Genomic DNA, 15,047 nt, shown 5'->3' on the forward strand with positions numbered 1-15,047 from the left:
ATGCCGATGACGTCACATGGTCATACGCGGCAGTATGTTTCTTTATCTAATCCATAAAAAGGTTAATCCTTCAATACTGTGGCAAAATCATCATATAAACCCTGTCCACATTCAGCCAAAATTAAACTATTTGGCTGAAGTTGGATGAAAATGATTAAATCAGAAAATCTTAAACTATTATTATTATTATTATTGTTATTTCTATCATGTTTCCTGTTTTACATCCTGTAGAGCCGGGTCCAAACTATGGACCTGAAGAACTATAGGGCAGATGTCACTTGATTGACATTACTCGTCGTAATATGTGGGCTGTTCCGAGGAGGGCGATCTTCTGGACTGCACTGATGTTGATGTTTCCTGGGATACGGTTGGTGAACTTCTGCATTCCCTTCTTCATGAGTGCTAGAGATCCGATGACCACTGGTGTCTCGGTCTTCATTATTATCATTATTATCATTATTATTATTATTAGCCAAATTACTGAGAGGTGCTAGTGGCCATACCCAGGTGTTGCAGGTGGATGATCTGTAATACAAGCTGATGAGGGGAAATGGCAGGTTGTGGGTGTTAATGAACCCACGTGAACACCCACATCTTTTACCAAGTCCATCAGACGATGCAGCCACGCCTGAGCGAGGCAAACCGCGACGCTGACACGCTGCACCGGCGGGTGCAGTGCACGCTCCGGCACGTGACACCGGGTTGACAGCTAAAATGGATGGAGAAGAGATAGGTAGATAAAATGACAAGAGCGGGGTGGAGGGAGACATGAACGAAAGCAGCCATACTGGTATTTTGCCTAAGGAGGCTCCTACCGATGTCCAGTCTCAACAAATCACGGGTGACTCGGGTGTAGTTATTTTGCTGGGCTAACGTATCATTAAATAAATAAATAACAGAATGAGTTAAGAGGAACAGGTAGAGAGGGAAGGACTCCTCGGCAGAAATGGTTGACAAGCACCAAAAGACATGGGTGGAGGAACGAGGGGTTACCTTTTCGGGCTGTTCTCATTCCCTGGTCGTAGGAAAACGTACGAATAAGTAATGCACTAAAATTCGTATGTAACCCACGTAGTCGTGGGCCAGGCTGTGATCACGTGACCTAACCCCTTGGGGTTGGGGTTCTGCACAGCAGAGGACTGCGCAGGCGCTCTGAATCGCTCGTGTCGTGGGGCAGTCGTAGGATTATCCACGAAAAAAATGGTGCATAACTTTTCGTACGATATCACACGAACCGTTTCATGAGACTACGTTGACTTGTCGGCTCTTGGAATAAAGGAGAAAGATTAAATAGATCACAGGAAGCTCAAATAGCACGGCTTTAGAGCATATGAGCACCGTGAAATTAAAGACAGAAAGGGGGAACGGAGAAGGAAAACAGATTAAAAGGATCGTTCAAGCCCCAATCTCTTTAATGCGGGGTGGAGCAGCAAAGGAGGACACGGAGGGAGGGAGGGAGGGAGGGAGGGAGGGAGAGAGAGAGAGACACCGGTTGGCTACTGTGTCACAAGCCACGCCGCGTATTGAGCTAAAAGCTTTACCCTCTCATTGGCATCCACACAGCATTGGATTTTCCAGAGCAGGAAAATCAAAATCCTGGTTCAAGACCAATACCTTTCTGCCGGATCAGCGCTGCCCCTCTCCGGTGCACGGACAGTTTCAGACACCGCGCACACCGGAAATGGAGGCGAAAAAGGTCAGAGGGTGTGTGTTTATGGTCACAAGCGCATAATCTAACCGCAGAGGCCGAGACATATATAGACCTTAACCTTGATCTGATAACCTTGACATCTGGCCCGGTACTCGCGCCATATTAGCTTGTTTTAGGCACCAGAGACAAATATCTGAATTAACGGCAAATAAGTGCTCCATTTGACGGTCAAATCAGTGGAGCCTGTGCAGAAAATACAGCACAAATATAGTTTTGGCAACAAAAAAGCAACTATTTTGCCGCTGTAAAGAAATTATTTTTTTTAATGACCCTGGTAATTTGGCAGTTATTCCTAAAAGCCAATATACAGCATGAAATTACAGCACCAAAACATTTACAGTAACTCTCTCCATGCATTCTTTTGCAAGCTCCCCCCTCCCCCCCCTCCCCCTCCCCTTTGCAGAGAAGATGCTTCTGATCAACCTCACCCATATTTTGGGATATAAATCGTATTTGCCGCCTCTTGTGTTTCCCGTGGTGACAGTAAGACCACGTGACCGCCAGGCGGAAACGCTCCCCATGGCGGTCGGTCTTTGAGACCGTCGCGCCTGCGCGCTACGCGCCTGCGCGCCACTTACAGCGCAGCGCGGCTCCCCGCGTGGGGCCGTTTACAGAATCACAATCCAACGAGTTTGGGAAAGGTCACCAAGTGTCAATTACAATCTGGCTGCATTTATTTATTTATTTATTTATTTATTTGGGGGGGGGTGTTTTTCTCCTGCTGCTCGCTGCTTTCCTCCTCTGCTACTCTGTCCTCGCTGTTTATGCACCGAAATCGCATTTCCTCTTGAATTATGCATCGCGGGGATTTAAAGCTTCATGAGCTGTCTGTTGATGTTTTCCAGGAGAGGATCGCCGTTGATCTCAACTGTCTTGATAACGCACAAGGGACAGGCAACATTCAGGCCGGGGGGGGTGAGTGGGAGATGAGGGAGGAGGAGGGGGGGTCACAAAAAAGGAGAGGAGTGGGGAGTAAGGAAGCTGTCGCTGACTGCTGGGGGGGGGGGTGACTAATGGGCCGACGCTGAGGATAAAGTGGAGGAGTAAGAGCCCGGGAAAGGGGGAGAAGACGGACCACGGTAACGAGAGAGGAGTTCACTGGAAGTGGCGGAGTGGGTGAAAGGAGGGAGAGAGGGAAGAGCGAGAAAAGACACCTAAAGCAGAGCGAAGTTTGTCCAACAGGTCCAGGGAAGGCGCGTTGCGAGCGGACCCCCCCCTCCCCGCTTTTCCCTGAGCACTGAATCAGGGCCCGGTGTGATAATGCATCATTCATCCTCTCCCGCTCTCTCCGCCGCTCCCTTCCACATGCACGTTGCTCCCCGCATCAGTTAAGCCTTTGACTTGTGTCACGTCTGAAATCTGGAGATGTTTTCAGAGAGTGGGGTTTGAAGGCTGAAATATTTATAAATATATGGCAGCTTTGCCTTGGGTGCTAACGCACAACCACATTAAACAGACGCTGAATTCCATCGCTCCATAGATCCTCTGTGCCACCCCCACCCCCCACCCCACCCCCCCAAGTGCAAATGTAGGAGATTTGGTTATATTTACACCGCCATCTGTCTGCCGGCTGCTTTTGTTTCAGTAATAGCAACGCTTTCTGGGGTCAGCAGTAGTTTCAGCTGTCAAGTAAATGAAGCTTGCAGCAGAACAGAACTTCTCAACTGCAGCTGACAGTAACACATACCGTACCGGAAGTCATCATCTCTCCGGGTTATGAAAGACGTACAGACCACCCACCCACAACACAGTTTTTCTAATAATGTTTACATTTTCTTCAGTTATAAATACTCTATAAGCGTCCCTCCAGCATAACGTCAACGTCACCGTCATCTGTAGAGCGTGCACGTGCAGACGTATACATTCTTGTTGGGACAACACGTGTGTATGTATACATGAGCACGTGTGGGGCATTCTGCAGTTGTAGTCACATAACGGGACATTGATCAGCGAACCTACTTGACACGTCCCCTAGTAAATGATGAGGGTATTTTGCAGATTAGTATATCCAGAATAAAGTGCCGTCACTTTAAAAACATTCTGTAGGTTTCCCCCGTTTAGTTGGGTTTTTTTTGTTTGTTTTTTTGCTTATATTCAACAGTATTAAGGTTCCGCAGTGATTGTTGTGGTATATCCAATGCATTGACTCTCCGGTCAGGGATGTTCTCTTAGACGTCTGTCTCTTCCCTTTCTCGTACCGTTCCTCCTGCGTTAGCTTCCCTTCCTCTGTGTTCGCGCACACACGTGTCCCCCCCCCCAACCCCACCCCAACCCCACCCCATATCCCAATCCATTCTCGTCCCTCTCAACACGTCACGGCTTTATGCTGTCCGTTCTGCGTGATGGGGTTGATCTTTTCCAGCGTGACGTCAGCGTTGCCGTCGAGGTTCCTGGAGATGGCCGGGGAGGGCTTCTCCGTGGCGCTGTTTGCCGTCGCCGGCCCCGCTCCCCCTCCTCGTCCATCCTTGTGCAGTTCGTCCTCTCGACACAGGACGCTGTGGGGGATCACATAGCTGGCCGAGTTGTTGCCCTCTTTCGGGATGTGACCCTTGGGTTGATACTGGGAGTCGGGGTGGGAGGCGGGGGCACCCACGTTGTTGTTGATGCTGACGATCTCGACGGCATGACTCCCCGGGCACAGCCGGTGGCAGCCCAGCAGAATGGAGAAGGCCTTGCGGAAGTCGGCGTTGAAGGCATAGATGATGGGATTGAGCGAGGAGTTGGCCCAGCCGAACCACACGAACACGTCGAAGGTGGTGGAGCTGATGCACGGGAAGTCAGCGGCGCCGCCGGGCTGGCTTGGCTCGCAGAACGGAACCATGCAGTTGAGGATGAAGAAGGGGAGCCAGCAGCAGACAAACACACCCATGATGACCGAGAGCGTCTTTAAAACTTTGGTTTCCCGTTTGAAGGACATTTTGAAGGAGCTCTCGCTCTCCATGTTGGAGGTATTGCCCATGCTGTTGTGGCGGTGCTTGGCACTTTCGGCTGCGCGCTCCAGCGCGGAGATCCTCCGTATCTGTTTCTGGGCGATCCGGTAGATGCGGGTGTACGTGACGATCATGATTGCGACTGGGATGTAGAAGCTGATGAGGGAGGAGGAGATGGCGTAGGTCCTGTTAAGGCTGGAGTCACAATTGTCAGCGGGCAGTTCACCTTGGTATGTTGCGTTCAGCTCAGTGTAGCTAGTAGCCTGCGCTTTGTGCCAGTTCAGCTGCACGGGGATGAAGGAGATGAGGACTGACAGGGTCCAGGCCACGCTAATCATCAGACACGCCACTTTGGGGGTCATCTTCCGTTCATAGCGGAACGGGCTGGAGATGGCCCAGTAACGGTCCACACTGATGACGCACAGGTTCAGGATAGAGGCGGTGGAGCACATGATGTCAAATGCCACCCAGACGTTGCAGAAGGTGCCAAAGGGCCAAAAAACCCACAATCTCCGTTGCCGCCTTCCACGGCATTACCAATATGGCCACCAAGAGATCAGAGATAGCCAGAGAGATGACGAAAAAGTTTGTGACCTTCGACCTCAAGTGTCGGAATTTGGTGACGGCTGCACACACGAGCGTGTTGCCCAGCAGAGTGGTGAGGATGAGGAGGAAAAGGAAGCATCCTGTCAGGACCCGCTTGGATGAGTCTCTCTCCGGTAGCAGCTTCTGCTGGCCGTCTCGAACCATTGAGAAATTCTGATCCATATTTTTCTTATTTTCTTACGCCGCTAATAAACAGAGCGAGGGGGGTGGGTGATGGGGGGAGGGGGAGGTGTGGAGAGTCACCCCATCACATCCCCAGCCTGCAGCAGCCGTGTACGTCGGGGGGTGGGGGTGGGAAAGGGGTTAGATGGCGACCGAAGCTGGTGGAGAGATGGGCCGTCTCGGCACCAGCGTTCCCACAGGCCGGGTCACTCCAAGGTCCCCTTCCACGACAAGCATCCTTGCACAAGAAAGAGCCCCACGAAAACGATTCAGAAAGATTTCCTTTTGGAGGCAAATATGTGTTTGCAGCGCATCATGCCTGGACCAGCAGCAAAAGCTGCACGCATCCCTAGTTTGCAGCCGCAGCAGCAGCAGCAGCAGCGATGGCGATAATCCAGTTGGGTGGTTTTTAGTTTTTCCAGGTTTTTACCGAAGGGATGAATATTTCATTGTATCAGTAGAATCTAATCTGAAGGAGAAATCCCGGTTCCCTTGCCTCCTCTTGTCGCTGGGTCAGCTGTCGGGGCAGCGGTGAAACTTTCACTCGTTAACGGCACTGCTGAAGTAAACGGAGGCTCGGCCAATCATTAGCCTTTATATACCGGCTCATCAATCACTTCCATCGACCCGTCTTCTGCCGCCTTTACCCGATCTGTTTAATGATCCGAGGGGCGTGTCCGGGGCATTATATCCGCGGCTTTATCGACGCTGACCTGAACTTGCTGCAAAAAAATGCGCGCGCGTGTGCGTGCGCGCTCGTGCGCGCGCGGGTGTTGTAGTCTGCATTGCTGCTGAAAGGTTTATATTTCGTAGACATGCTGCTGGACGGTGCACGCACGGAACCGCATGGATCCACCTGAGTCTGTGTGCCCTGAATTATTGCTATAAAGTTTTTTTTTCTTTGAAGAAAAAAAAAGTCTTGCGTTTTCTTTAAATTTGGGGCATCTTGGGAAGTGCCCGCTGATGGAGAGCCTCGGTTAGGATACCTCTTGGTAACGCGTCCCTATGAGAAACGCTGCTCAGAATCCAGATGCGAGGTCAGGAGTTGGCTTCGGCTGCTTCTGCGTCCCCGCGTCCTCTGTGAACTTCCAAGAAAGCGGATCCGTTATAGTGATAATCCGCCTGAAACCTCCCAGGCAGCGCAGACAGGGGCCGTGCAGTCCCGCTTATTTCCAGATTATTCTCTGAAATCACAGCCGTCGTGCGCCTCTGCCCCGCGTTACGCGTCGGGGGGCTTCGGCACCCGTGTCACGTTGATTTGGGCATTTTTCCCCCTCCCCATTTTTAAACGATTCTTACCAATCCAATGGCACGATGATTGGAAAAAGGTGAGGCTTCTACGGTGAGATTATAATTTCGATTAATTGTAAAAAAAAAAAACGTAGCTCGTTAACATCCATTCAATTTGAACGTCCTCCCGACGGGTCCGGGTGAGGGAGAAGGAGCTCACCGTCTCTCTCCTCCCAACTCACGCCACCTTGTTGCAGTGGTCCCCCATTATTTGATCTTTTTTTTCTTTCTTGAAAGCTTGTTGTCCCCCCCCCCCCCCCCTTAAAATTCACCACTGTGCCAACTCATTTCTGTGGCACTCCTAAAAACATGTGACGTTTGTCTCGTCGACTAAAAGAGAAGGGGATGAAACTGTCTCCCTGAGTTCCTCTCCTCTCCTATATGCGTTCCTCTCTCTCTCTCTCTCTCTCTCTCTCTCTCTCTCTCTCTCTCTCTCTCTCTCTCTCTCTCTCTCTCTCTCTCTCTCTCTCTCTCTCTCTCTCTCTCTCTCTTTCTCTAGTTGCTGGCTGTTGCGCGCCGGGGTCTCGCCACTGTGCCTGCGGGTTTTAAACAGAGGAGTACCAAACCTGATTTCCGTCTCTCGTGCCACCGAGGGACCCATCCGCAGGTCGTTTCTTCTGCATTATATCCCAATATACTATCCGGTTATTACTTTGCGTTTCATTCTCGGATATATTGCCCCATAAAAATGCAACAAGACCAAATACACCATGCAGGGGTAATATGGCTGTGAGGAAACCCGGAGAGAGAAACTGGACTATCATTGCGCTCCCGACTTTAACCCGGAGCCCGCAGGCATGCGTAAAAAGGCACAATAAGGCCACCTACTGGATACCCAGCGAGGTAAAGGAGACACGAGCCGGGCGCAACATGCAGGCGGGCTGCAGCAGCGCCATCACCTCGGTGCACACAAACCCTGGACCAGATTAAAGTCCCCTGAGCAACGCTGCGGCACAACGACAGCCGAATTAGAGGCGGTTTGGAGACTCGTGTTTGTGTTGTGTTCGTAGGTGAGAGAGTCCGCGAGGGGATACGCTTAGAGCGAGCGAAAGGGAGGGAGGGGGGGGGGGTGAATGACCGAGGCCAACACTTTTGCTGCCGGCTGCCGGCCAGTATGAAGGTTAACTACTTGGTGAGCAGAAACCCTCAATGGACTCCCCCCCCGACCCCCCCCCGTGTGGCACGTGCATGTGTCTGAACACGTATGCGTAATAAATGTGTTTGTGTATATGTGGGTATGTGAGTAATGCATATGGACAAGCCGGGTGTAAAAGGCCTGGCAGACACAGCTCCCTGCAGCACAGAGCCAGGATGTGCGTGCCGCTGACAAAATGCAGCCTTTCACCACCTCACACACACACACACACACACTCACACTCACACACACAGATGCATGCACACACACTTCTCACACAACCACAACCAGCCATGTAGGGTAATTTACATCTGCTCCAAAAAGCAAATAGAATAGAATAGAATAGAATAGAATAGAATAGGCCGAAACATTTGGAGGTTTTAAACTGTCCATAATTGTTCGAAGAAGACATGTCATTGCAAGCAAGCAGGTTTATTTATATAGCACATTTCATACACAGGGCAACTCAGTGTGCTTTATACAAATAAAAACAGAAACGGAACAACCATATGAAATATGATTAAAAGAGGGTAAACAAAAACAAATAGGAACAATCATACATGAAATATAATTTAAAAACGTACATAAAATGTACTTTGAATTAGTAATTATGAAGAGTAATACAATTTAAAGATGTGTACTATAAAAAGAAAATAAGTACAAAAAAATAAAAACATAGTCATTTCCCCACCAGGAGTGACTAGAGATCTACTTCCAGAATTAAAGTGCAGTTGGAATGAGGTGCAAGTTTTAATGCTCAACCATAGGCACAAGAAGAAATAAATGTTTTTAACTTAGATTTAAAAATTGCTATATTTGGGGCACATTTAAGATCGTCTGGTAGTTTGTTCCAGTTGCATGCGGCATAACAGCTAAATGCTGCTTCATCATGTTTGGTTTGGACTCTGGGCTGAACTAACTAACCTGAGTCCATGGATCTTAAAGCCCTACCCAGCTCTACCCTCTCTGCTCTGATATGGCTGGTGAACATGAGACCTAAGTCCATTAAAACGCCAAGATTTCTGACTTGGTCTTTGGTTTTAAGAGCTCGAGACTTGAGTTATTCATCTATAATAGTTCTCTTCTCTTTGTTGCCAAACACAATAATGTCGGTTTTTTTCCTTATTTGATTGAAGAAAGTTTTGGCTCAGCCCACTGCTTCAAACAGTGAAGCAGTGGGCAGAGATCATCAGGTGAGAGAGCCAGATATATCTGATTATCATCTGCATAACTATGGTAATACATATGGTTGTTCTGAAGAATTTGGCCTAAAGGCAGCATGTATAGATTAAACAGGAGAGGTCCAAGAACTGATCCCTGGGGTATTCCACATGTCATGGCCACTCTATCAGATTCATAACTGCCAATGGTGATGAAGAAACTTCGGTCTTCTAAATAAGACCTGAGCCAATTGAGGACTGCTCCAGAATGTCCTACCCAATGTTCCAGCCTGTCCAACAGTATTCTGCGATCTACAGTGTCAAATGCCGCATTGAGATCAAGTAAAACCAAAACGGATATTTTACCTGAGTCAGTATTCAGCCGTATGTCATTTAACACTTTTATACTGTTTCCGTACTGTGGTTAAGTCAGAAATCTGATTGATATTTGTCAAAATGACCATTTGAGTTGGAAAATTGTGAGTTGATTAGAAACAACTTGCTCGATGATCTTAGCTATAAAAGGGAGATTTGAAACTGGTCTATAATTATTTAACACAGAGGTATCCAGAGTTCTCTTTTTAGGAGTGGCTTAATGGCAGCTATTTTTAGTGACTTGGGAAAGTGCCTGATAGCTGTGAGCTATTAACTATTTGATGTAACTCCGTTTTTACAGAGCTAAAAATAGTTTTTTTTTAAATCAGATGGCAGTGTGTCGAGACAACATGTTGATGATTTAAGATGCTGGGCTGTTTCCGCTAGAGTTTCTTGATCAGTGGTATCAAATTGTGATATAAAAACCAGATTATTTCTAGGTGGTCGTACAGACTGCATAGTTTTATTGCTTGACTGTATGGCGTTGATGGTCTGTCTAATAGTTTTAATTTTTTCACCAAAAAAGCAAGGAAATTTCTCTCCATATTTCTCTGTGGAGAGGAGTTCTGGGACTATCTGTTTTGGGGGGTTTGTAAGCTTGTCAACCATGGAAAATAGAGTTCAGGTATTATTAATGTTCCCGTTAATCAAATTAGAAAAATGTAGCTGTCTAGCCTTGCATAACTCATAGTTAAAATTATAAAGGCTTTGTTTATACAAGTCGTAGTGGATTTGAAGTTTAGTTTTCCTCCATTTGCGTTCGGCTTTCCTACATTCTCTTTTCAGGGCTTTTACCATCATGGTATTTCTCCAAGGTGCCTTCTTTTTGCTCAGAATTCTCTTGATTTTTACCAGTGCAAGAACATCCATGACATTCAGAATTTTCAAGTTAAAATTATCCAGGAGTACATCAACTGAATTTTTGTGGCATAGTTATTGTCTCCATAAACTTATCACTACTACTCTCATTTATATGCCTCTTCTTAACAGATACAGAGCTAGTTTGAACATCCGGTACGATCAGTAAGTCAAAGAAGACACAGCAGTGATCAGAAAGGGCCAAGTCCTTAACCATAACAGATGAACTGTTGAGACCTTCAGAGCTAACCAAATCTAGAACGTGACCTCGAGTGTGCGTGGGCTCGTTCATATGTTGCGAGAGACCAAAAGTGCCAATTAGGGCAAAGAGATCTTTGGCATTATTGTCCATGTTATTATCTATATGAATGTTGAAATCCCCTGTTATGATAAAGAAGTTATGATCAATAATAATAGCTGATAGCAGTTCAGTAAAATCGTCAATAAAATTAACAGAATATCTTGGAGGTCTGTAAATGGTTAAAAACAGAATTTTGGGAGCACCCGTCAATATAATACTGAGGTACTCAAAAGAAGTAAAATCACCAGGTAAAACCTCTTTGCCCTGGAAAGCATCTTTAAATAAGGCAGCTACTCCTCCTCCTTTCTTGCCAGCCCGGCAGGTATTCATAAAACTAAAATTTTCTGCCGCTGTCTCGTTGAGAACAGTAGCACTGCTGCCTTCAGTTAATCACGTCTCAGTAAGAAACAAAAAATCTAAATTGCAGGATGTTATAATGTCATTTACTAAAAATTAGTTGTTGGTGGGAGATCTGATTTTGAGTACAGCTAGCTTTTCTGAGATAATAGGGGCCCTTGTGGTAGTCTGAGGTTGTCGTGGAATAGGTAACAAATTAGATTGGTTTACCCCAATAACGCTACCCAGCCCTCAAAAACACCTTTTGAGGACTGGGTGGCGTAGCGGTCTACTCCGTTGCCTACCAACACAGGGATCGTCGGTTTGAATCCCTGTGTTACCTCGGGCTTTGTTGGGCGTCCCTACAGACACAATTGGCCGTGTCTGCGGGTGGGAAGCCGGATGTGGGTATGTGTCCTGGTCGCTGCCCTAGCGCCTCCTCTGGTCGTTCGGAGCACCGGGGCCATTTGGGGCCTACCATGTAGGCAACATGTTTTCCAGGCACTACTCAGCAGATCTAATTGGTTTGTGAATGTTTGGATAGTGTTGTTTAAGAAATATCCTCCCCACCTTTAACTGGAAAGCGGTATTGCAGAGTGAGCAGTGTTAGGTAGGTAACCTCTATGGCAAAATCTTCCCTAGACATCCAATTTTCATAAGAAAGAAAGAAAGCCTCTTTATTTTGTCATTGTACAGGTTACAATGAAATGCGTTCTCTGCATTTAACCCATCCTATTGTATAGGAGCAGCGGGCAGCTGCAGCACCCGGGGACAAACTCCAGTTCTTCTTTCCATTGCCTTGCTCAGGGGCACAGACAGGAGTATTAACCCTAACATGCATGTCTTTTTGATGGTGGGATGAAACCGGAGCACCCAGAGGAAACCCACACAAACATGGCGAGAACATGCAAACTCCACACAGAAAGGACCTGGGTCAGCCTGGGGTTCAAACCCAGGACCTTCCTGCTGTGAGGCAACAGTGTTAACCAATAGGCCACTGTGCCACCCCTTAACCTAATGTAAATTATTTTAACAGACACTGGAAAGTATGTTACGATGGTCCATTTCATTTTCAAGATTTGTCAATGTTCATGTGGCAATTATTATTAAAAATTTGCATCTCCATTTCCCTGATTCGCTCTGAACTGAACTGGCCAAGTCAACGTAAATGAGGGTTAAGATACTCCTGCTCAGGTATCAACCCTGGAGAAGAAGCCTATCCTGACCTTATAAACGATCTGTATGAAGCAAAACGGCAACATTGCCATTAAAGATGCGTAACAGCCATTGGGGAAAATCAGCTGTGTGCATGCCCAGTTGGAAACACAAAGGGGTCCACTGGGGAAAGAGCCCACGCTATGTGAGCTATGCCTGGTGAATGATGGCCAACAACAACAAGACATTACCACAGCCAGCAACTTACATTTACCTAGTAGGTGAAGAGATCATCTTAGCAGTGGCCAACTCCCATCACGAAATAACATTTACAAATTGTCTGACTAGGTTTACACAGCCTGACATTACAGGCATCCATAAGTCAGATGTTTTTTGCCATTAGAAATGTCACTCTTGAGGACGTTCTGCTTCTTCATGCAGTGAAATGGTGCGTCACAGCCAATACAATCTACCAATTACCATTTATAACAGAGTTTGCCTCTGTTTCTCTGTCTTCCTCTTGATTGAATTGGAGTTGTTGAGTTTGACAGATGATATCTTTATTGCATGATTTTTTTTTACATCCATGTTGTGTGACGGTCACTTTGGTTATGAAGGTTTTTGAAGAGTATAAACACGATTTGCTTCCAGAATAAGCAAGAAGACATACCTTTCAAGCATCCACTCCGATGTCATTTATGGCTTACAGACTCTCTCTCTCTCTCTCTCTCTCTCTCTCTCTCTCTCTCTCTCTCTCTCTCTCTCACATCCACTTCACTGTCATTTGTGGATTACAGACTGTCTGTCTGTCTGTCTGTCTGTCTGTCTGTCTCTCTCTCTCACACACACACATCCACTCCGCTGTCATTTATGGCTTACAGACTGCCTCTCTCGCTCACTCGCTCTCTCTCTCTCAATTCAATATGTGCTTTATTGGCATGACATACATTTGTGTACATATTGCCAAAGCATGTAAAACAAAAACAACACAATACAACAATGATTATAATAATAACAGCAGCAACAACAATGACTATTATATATATATATATATATATATATATATATATATTATCATTATTATTATTATTATTATATATACACTCACCGGCCACTTTATTAGGCACACCTGTCCAACTGCTCGTTAACGCAAATTTCTAATCAGCCAATCACATGGCAGCAACTCAATGCATTTAGGCATGTAGACATGGTCAAGACGATCTGCTGCAGTTCAAACCGAGCATCAGAATGGGGAAGAAAGGTGATTTAAGTGACTTTGAACGTGGCATGGTTGTTGGTGCCAGACGGGCTGGTCTGAGTATTTCAGAAACTGCTGATCTACTGGGATTTTCACGCACAACCATCTCTAGGGTTTACAGAGAATGGTCCGAAAAAGAGAAAATATCCAGTGAGCAGCAGTTCTGTGGGCGAAAATGCCTTGTTGATGCCAGAGGTCAGAGGAGAATGGCCAGACTGGTTCGAGCTGATAGAAAGGCAACAGTAACTCAAATAACCACTCATTACAACCGAGGTATGCAGAAGAGCATCTCTGAACGCACAACACGTCGAACCTTGAGGCAGATGGGCGACAGCAGCAGAAGACCACACCGGGTGCCACTCCTGTCTGCTAAGAACAGGAAACTGAGGCTACAATTCGCACAGGCTCACCAAAATTGGACAATAGAAGATTGGAAAAACGTTGCCTGGTCTGATGAGTCTCGATTTCTGCTGCGACATTCGGATGGTGGGGTCAGAATTTCGCGTCAACAACATGAAAGCATGGATCCATCCTGCCTTGTATCAACGGTTCAGGCTGATAGTGGTGGTGTAATGGTGTGGGGGATATTTTCTTGGCACACTTTGGGCCCCTTAGTACCAACTGAGCATCGTGTCAATGCCACAGCCTACCTGAGTATTGTTGCTGACCATGTCCATCCTTTTATGTCCACAGTGTTCCCATCTTCTGATGGCTACTTCCAGCAGGATAACGCGCCATGTCATAAAGCTCGAATCATCTCAGACTGGTTTCTTGAACATGACAATGAGTTCACTTTACTCAAATGGCCTCCACAGTCACCAGATCTCAATCCAATAGAGCACCTTTGGGATGTGGTGGACCGGGAGATTCGCATCATGGATGTGCAGCCGACAAATCTGCAGCAAGTGCGTGATGCTATCATGTCAATATGGACCAAACTCTCTGAGGAATGTTTCCAGTACCTTGTTGAATCTATGCCACGAAGGATTAAGGCAGTTCTGAAGGCAAAAGGGGGTCCAACCCGGTACTAGCAAGGTGTACCTAATAAAGTGGCCAGTAAGTGTACATCTCTCTTCTCGCATCCACTCCACTGTCATTTATGGCTTACAGACTGCCTCTCTCTCTCTCTCCAAATCCTCTTTGTCAAAGGGCTGGCATTGAGTTAATCATCGCCCCCTGCTGCACCTTCATACACGCGTGTACTTTTCACGCCTGAGCAAGGCAAACCGTGACACTGAAACGTTGGACCGGCGGGTGTATTACACGCTTTGGCGTGATACTGGGCTTCGGGTTGTAGCTGTGTGTTCTGGCTACCGTCAGACACACAAGACTGAGAAATTGTTTGGCACTAATCCTAGCATTGAGCTCCGCTGGAGGGCACACACACTGACTGACTGACACACACACACACACACACACACACACACACACACACACACACACACACACACACACACACACACACACACACACACACACACACACGCAGACATGCAAGCAAACATACACACGTACACACGAGCACAAAAACACAAAATTTTACATAGCAGGTGATTCAAAAATATTTCTATTGCCCTTGTAGTACTTCGTGGCTCTTGGCAATTACAGCAATGTGTACAAAAAGTCGAAAAAATATCAGGTGCATGTGTGCCTTCTCATGTGTTCACCATGACTCTTGGAGGTTTTTCTTTGCTGTCTCAGATGGCAACTTTATTTTGGTTAAACCAACAAATAGAGGAAAAAGTTAAAAGACTTCCAATAAATGACTGG

The 15,047-nt window shown here is 46.8% G+C and overlaps 1 protein-coding gene across 1 annotated transcript; it reads right to left on the reverse strand.

Moving 5' to 3' along the window:
* Positions 1 to 4,016: 4,016 nt before the first annotated feature.
* On the reverse strand, positions 4,017 to 5,409 carry LOC130117014 (D(1)-like dopamine receptor). Its single transcript, XM_056285149.1, is given in 2 exon segments — positions 4,017 to 5,141; positions 5,143 to 5,409. Coding segments are annotated over 2 exon segments (1,392 nt in total).
* Positions 5,410 to 15,047: the final 9,638 nt, after the last annotated feature.

The sequence above is a fragment of the Lampris incognitus genome, chromosome 8 (assembly GCF_029633865.1).
Source record: "Lampris incognitus isolate fLamInc1 chromosome 8, fLamInc1.hap2, whole genome shotgun sequence".
In the NCBI taxonomy this organism is placed as follows: Eukaryota; Metazoa; Chordata; class Actinopteri; order Lampriformes; family Lampridae; genus Lampris; species Lampris incognitus.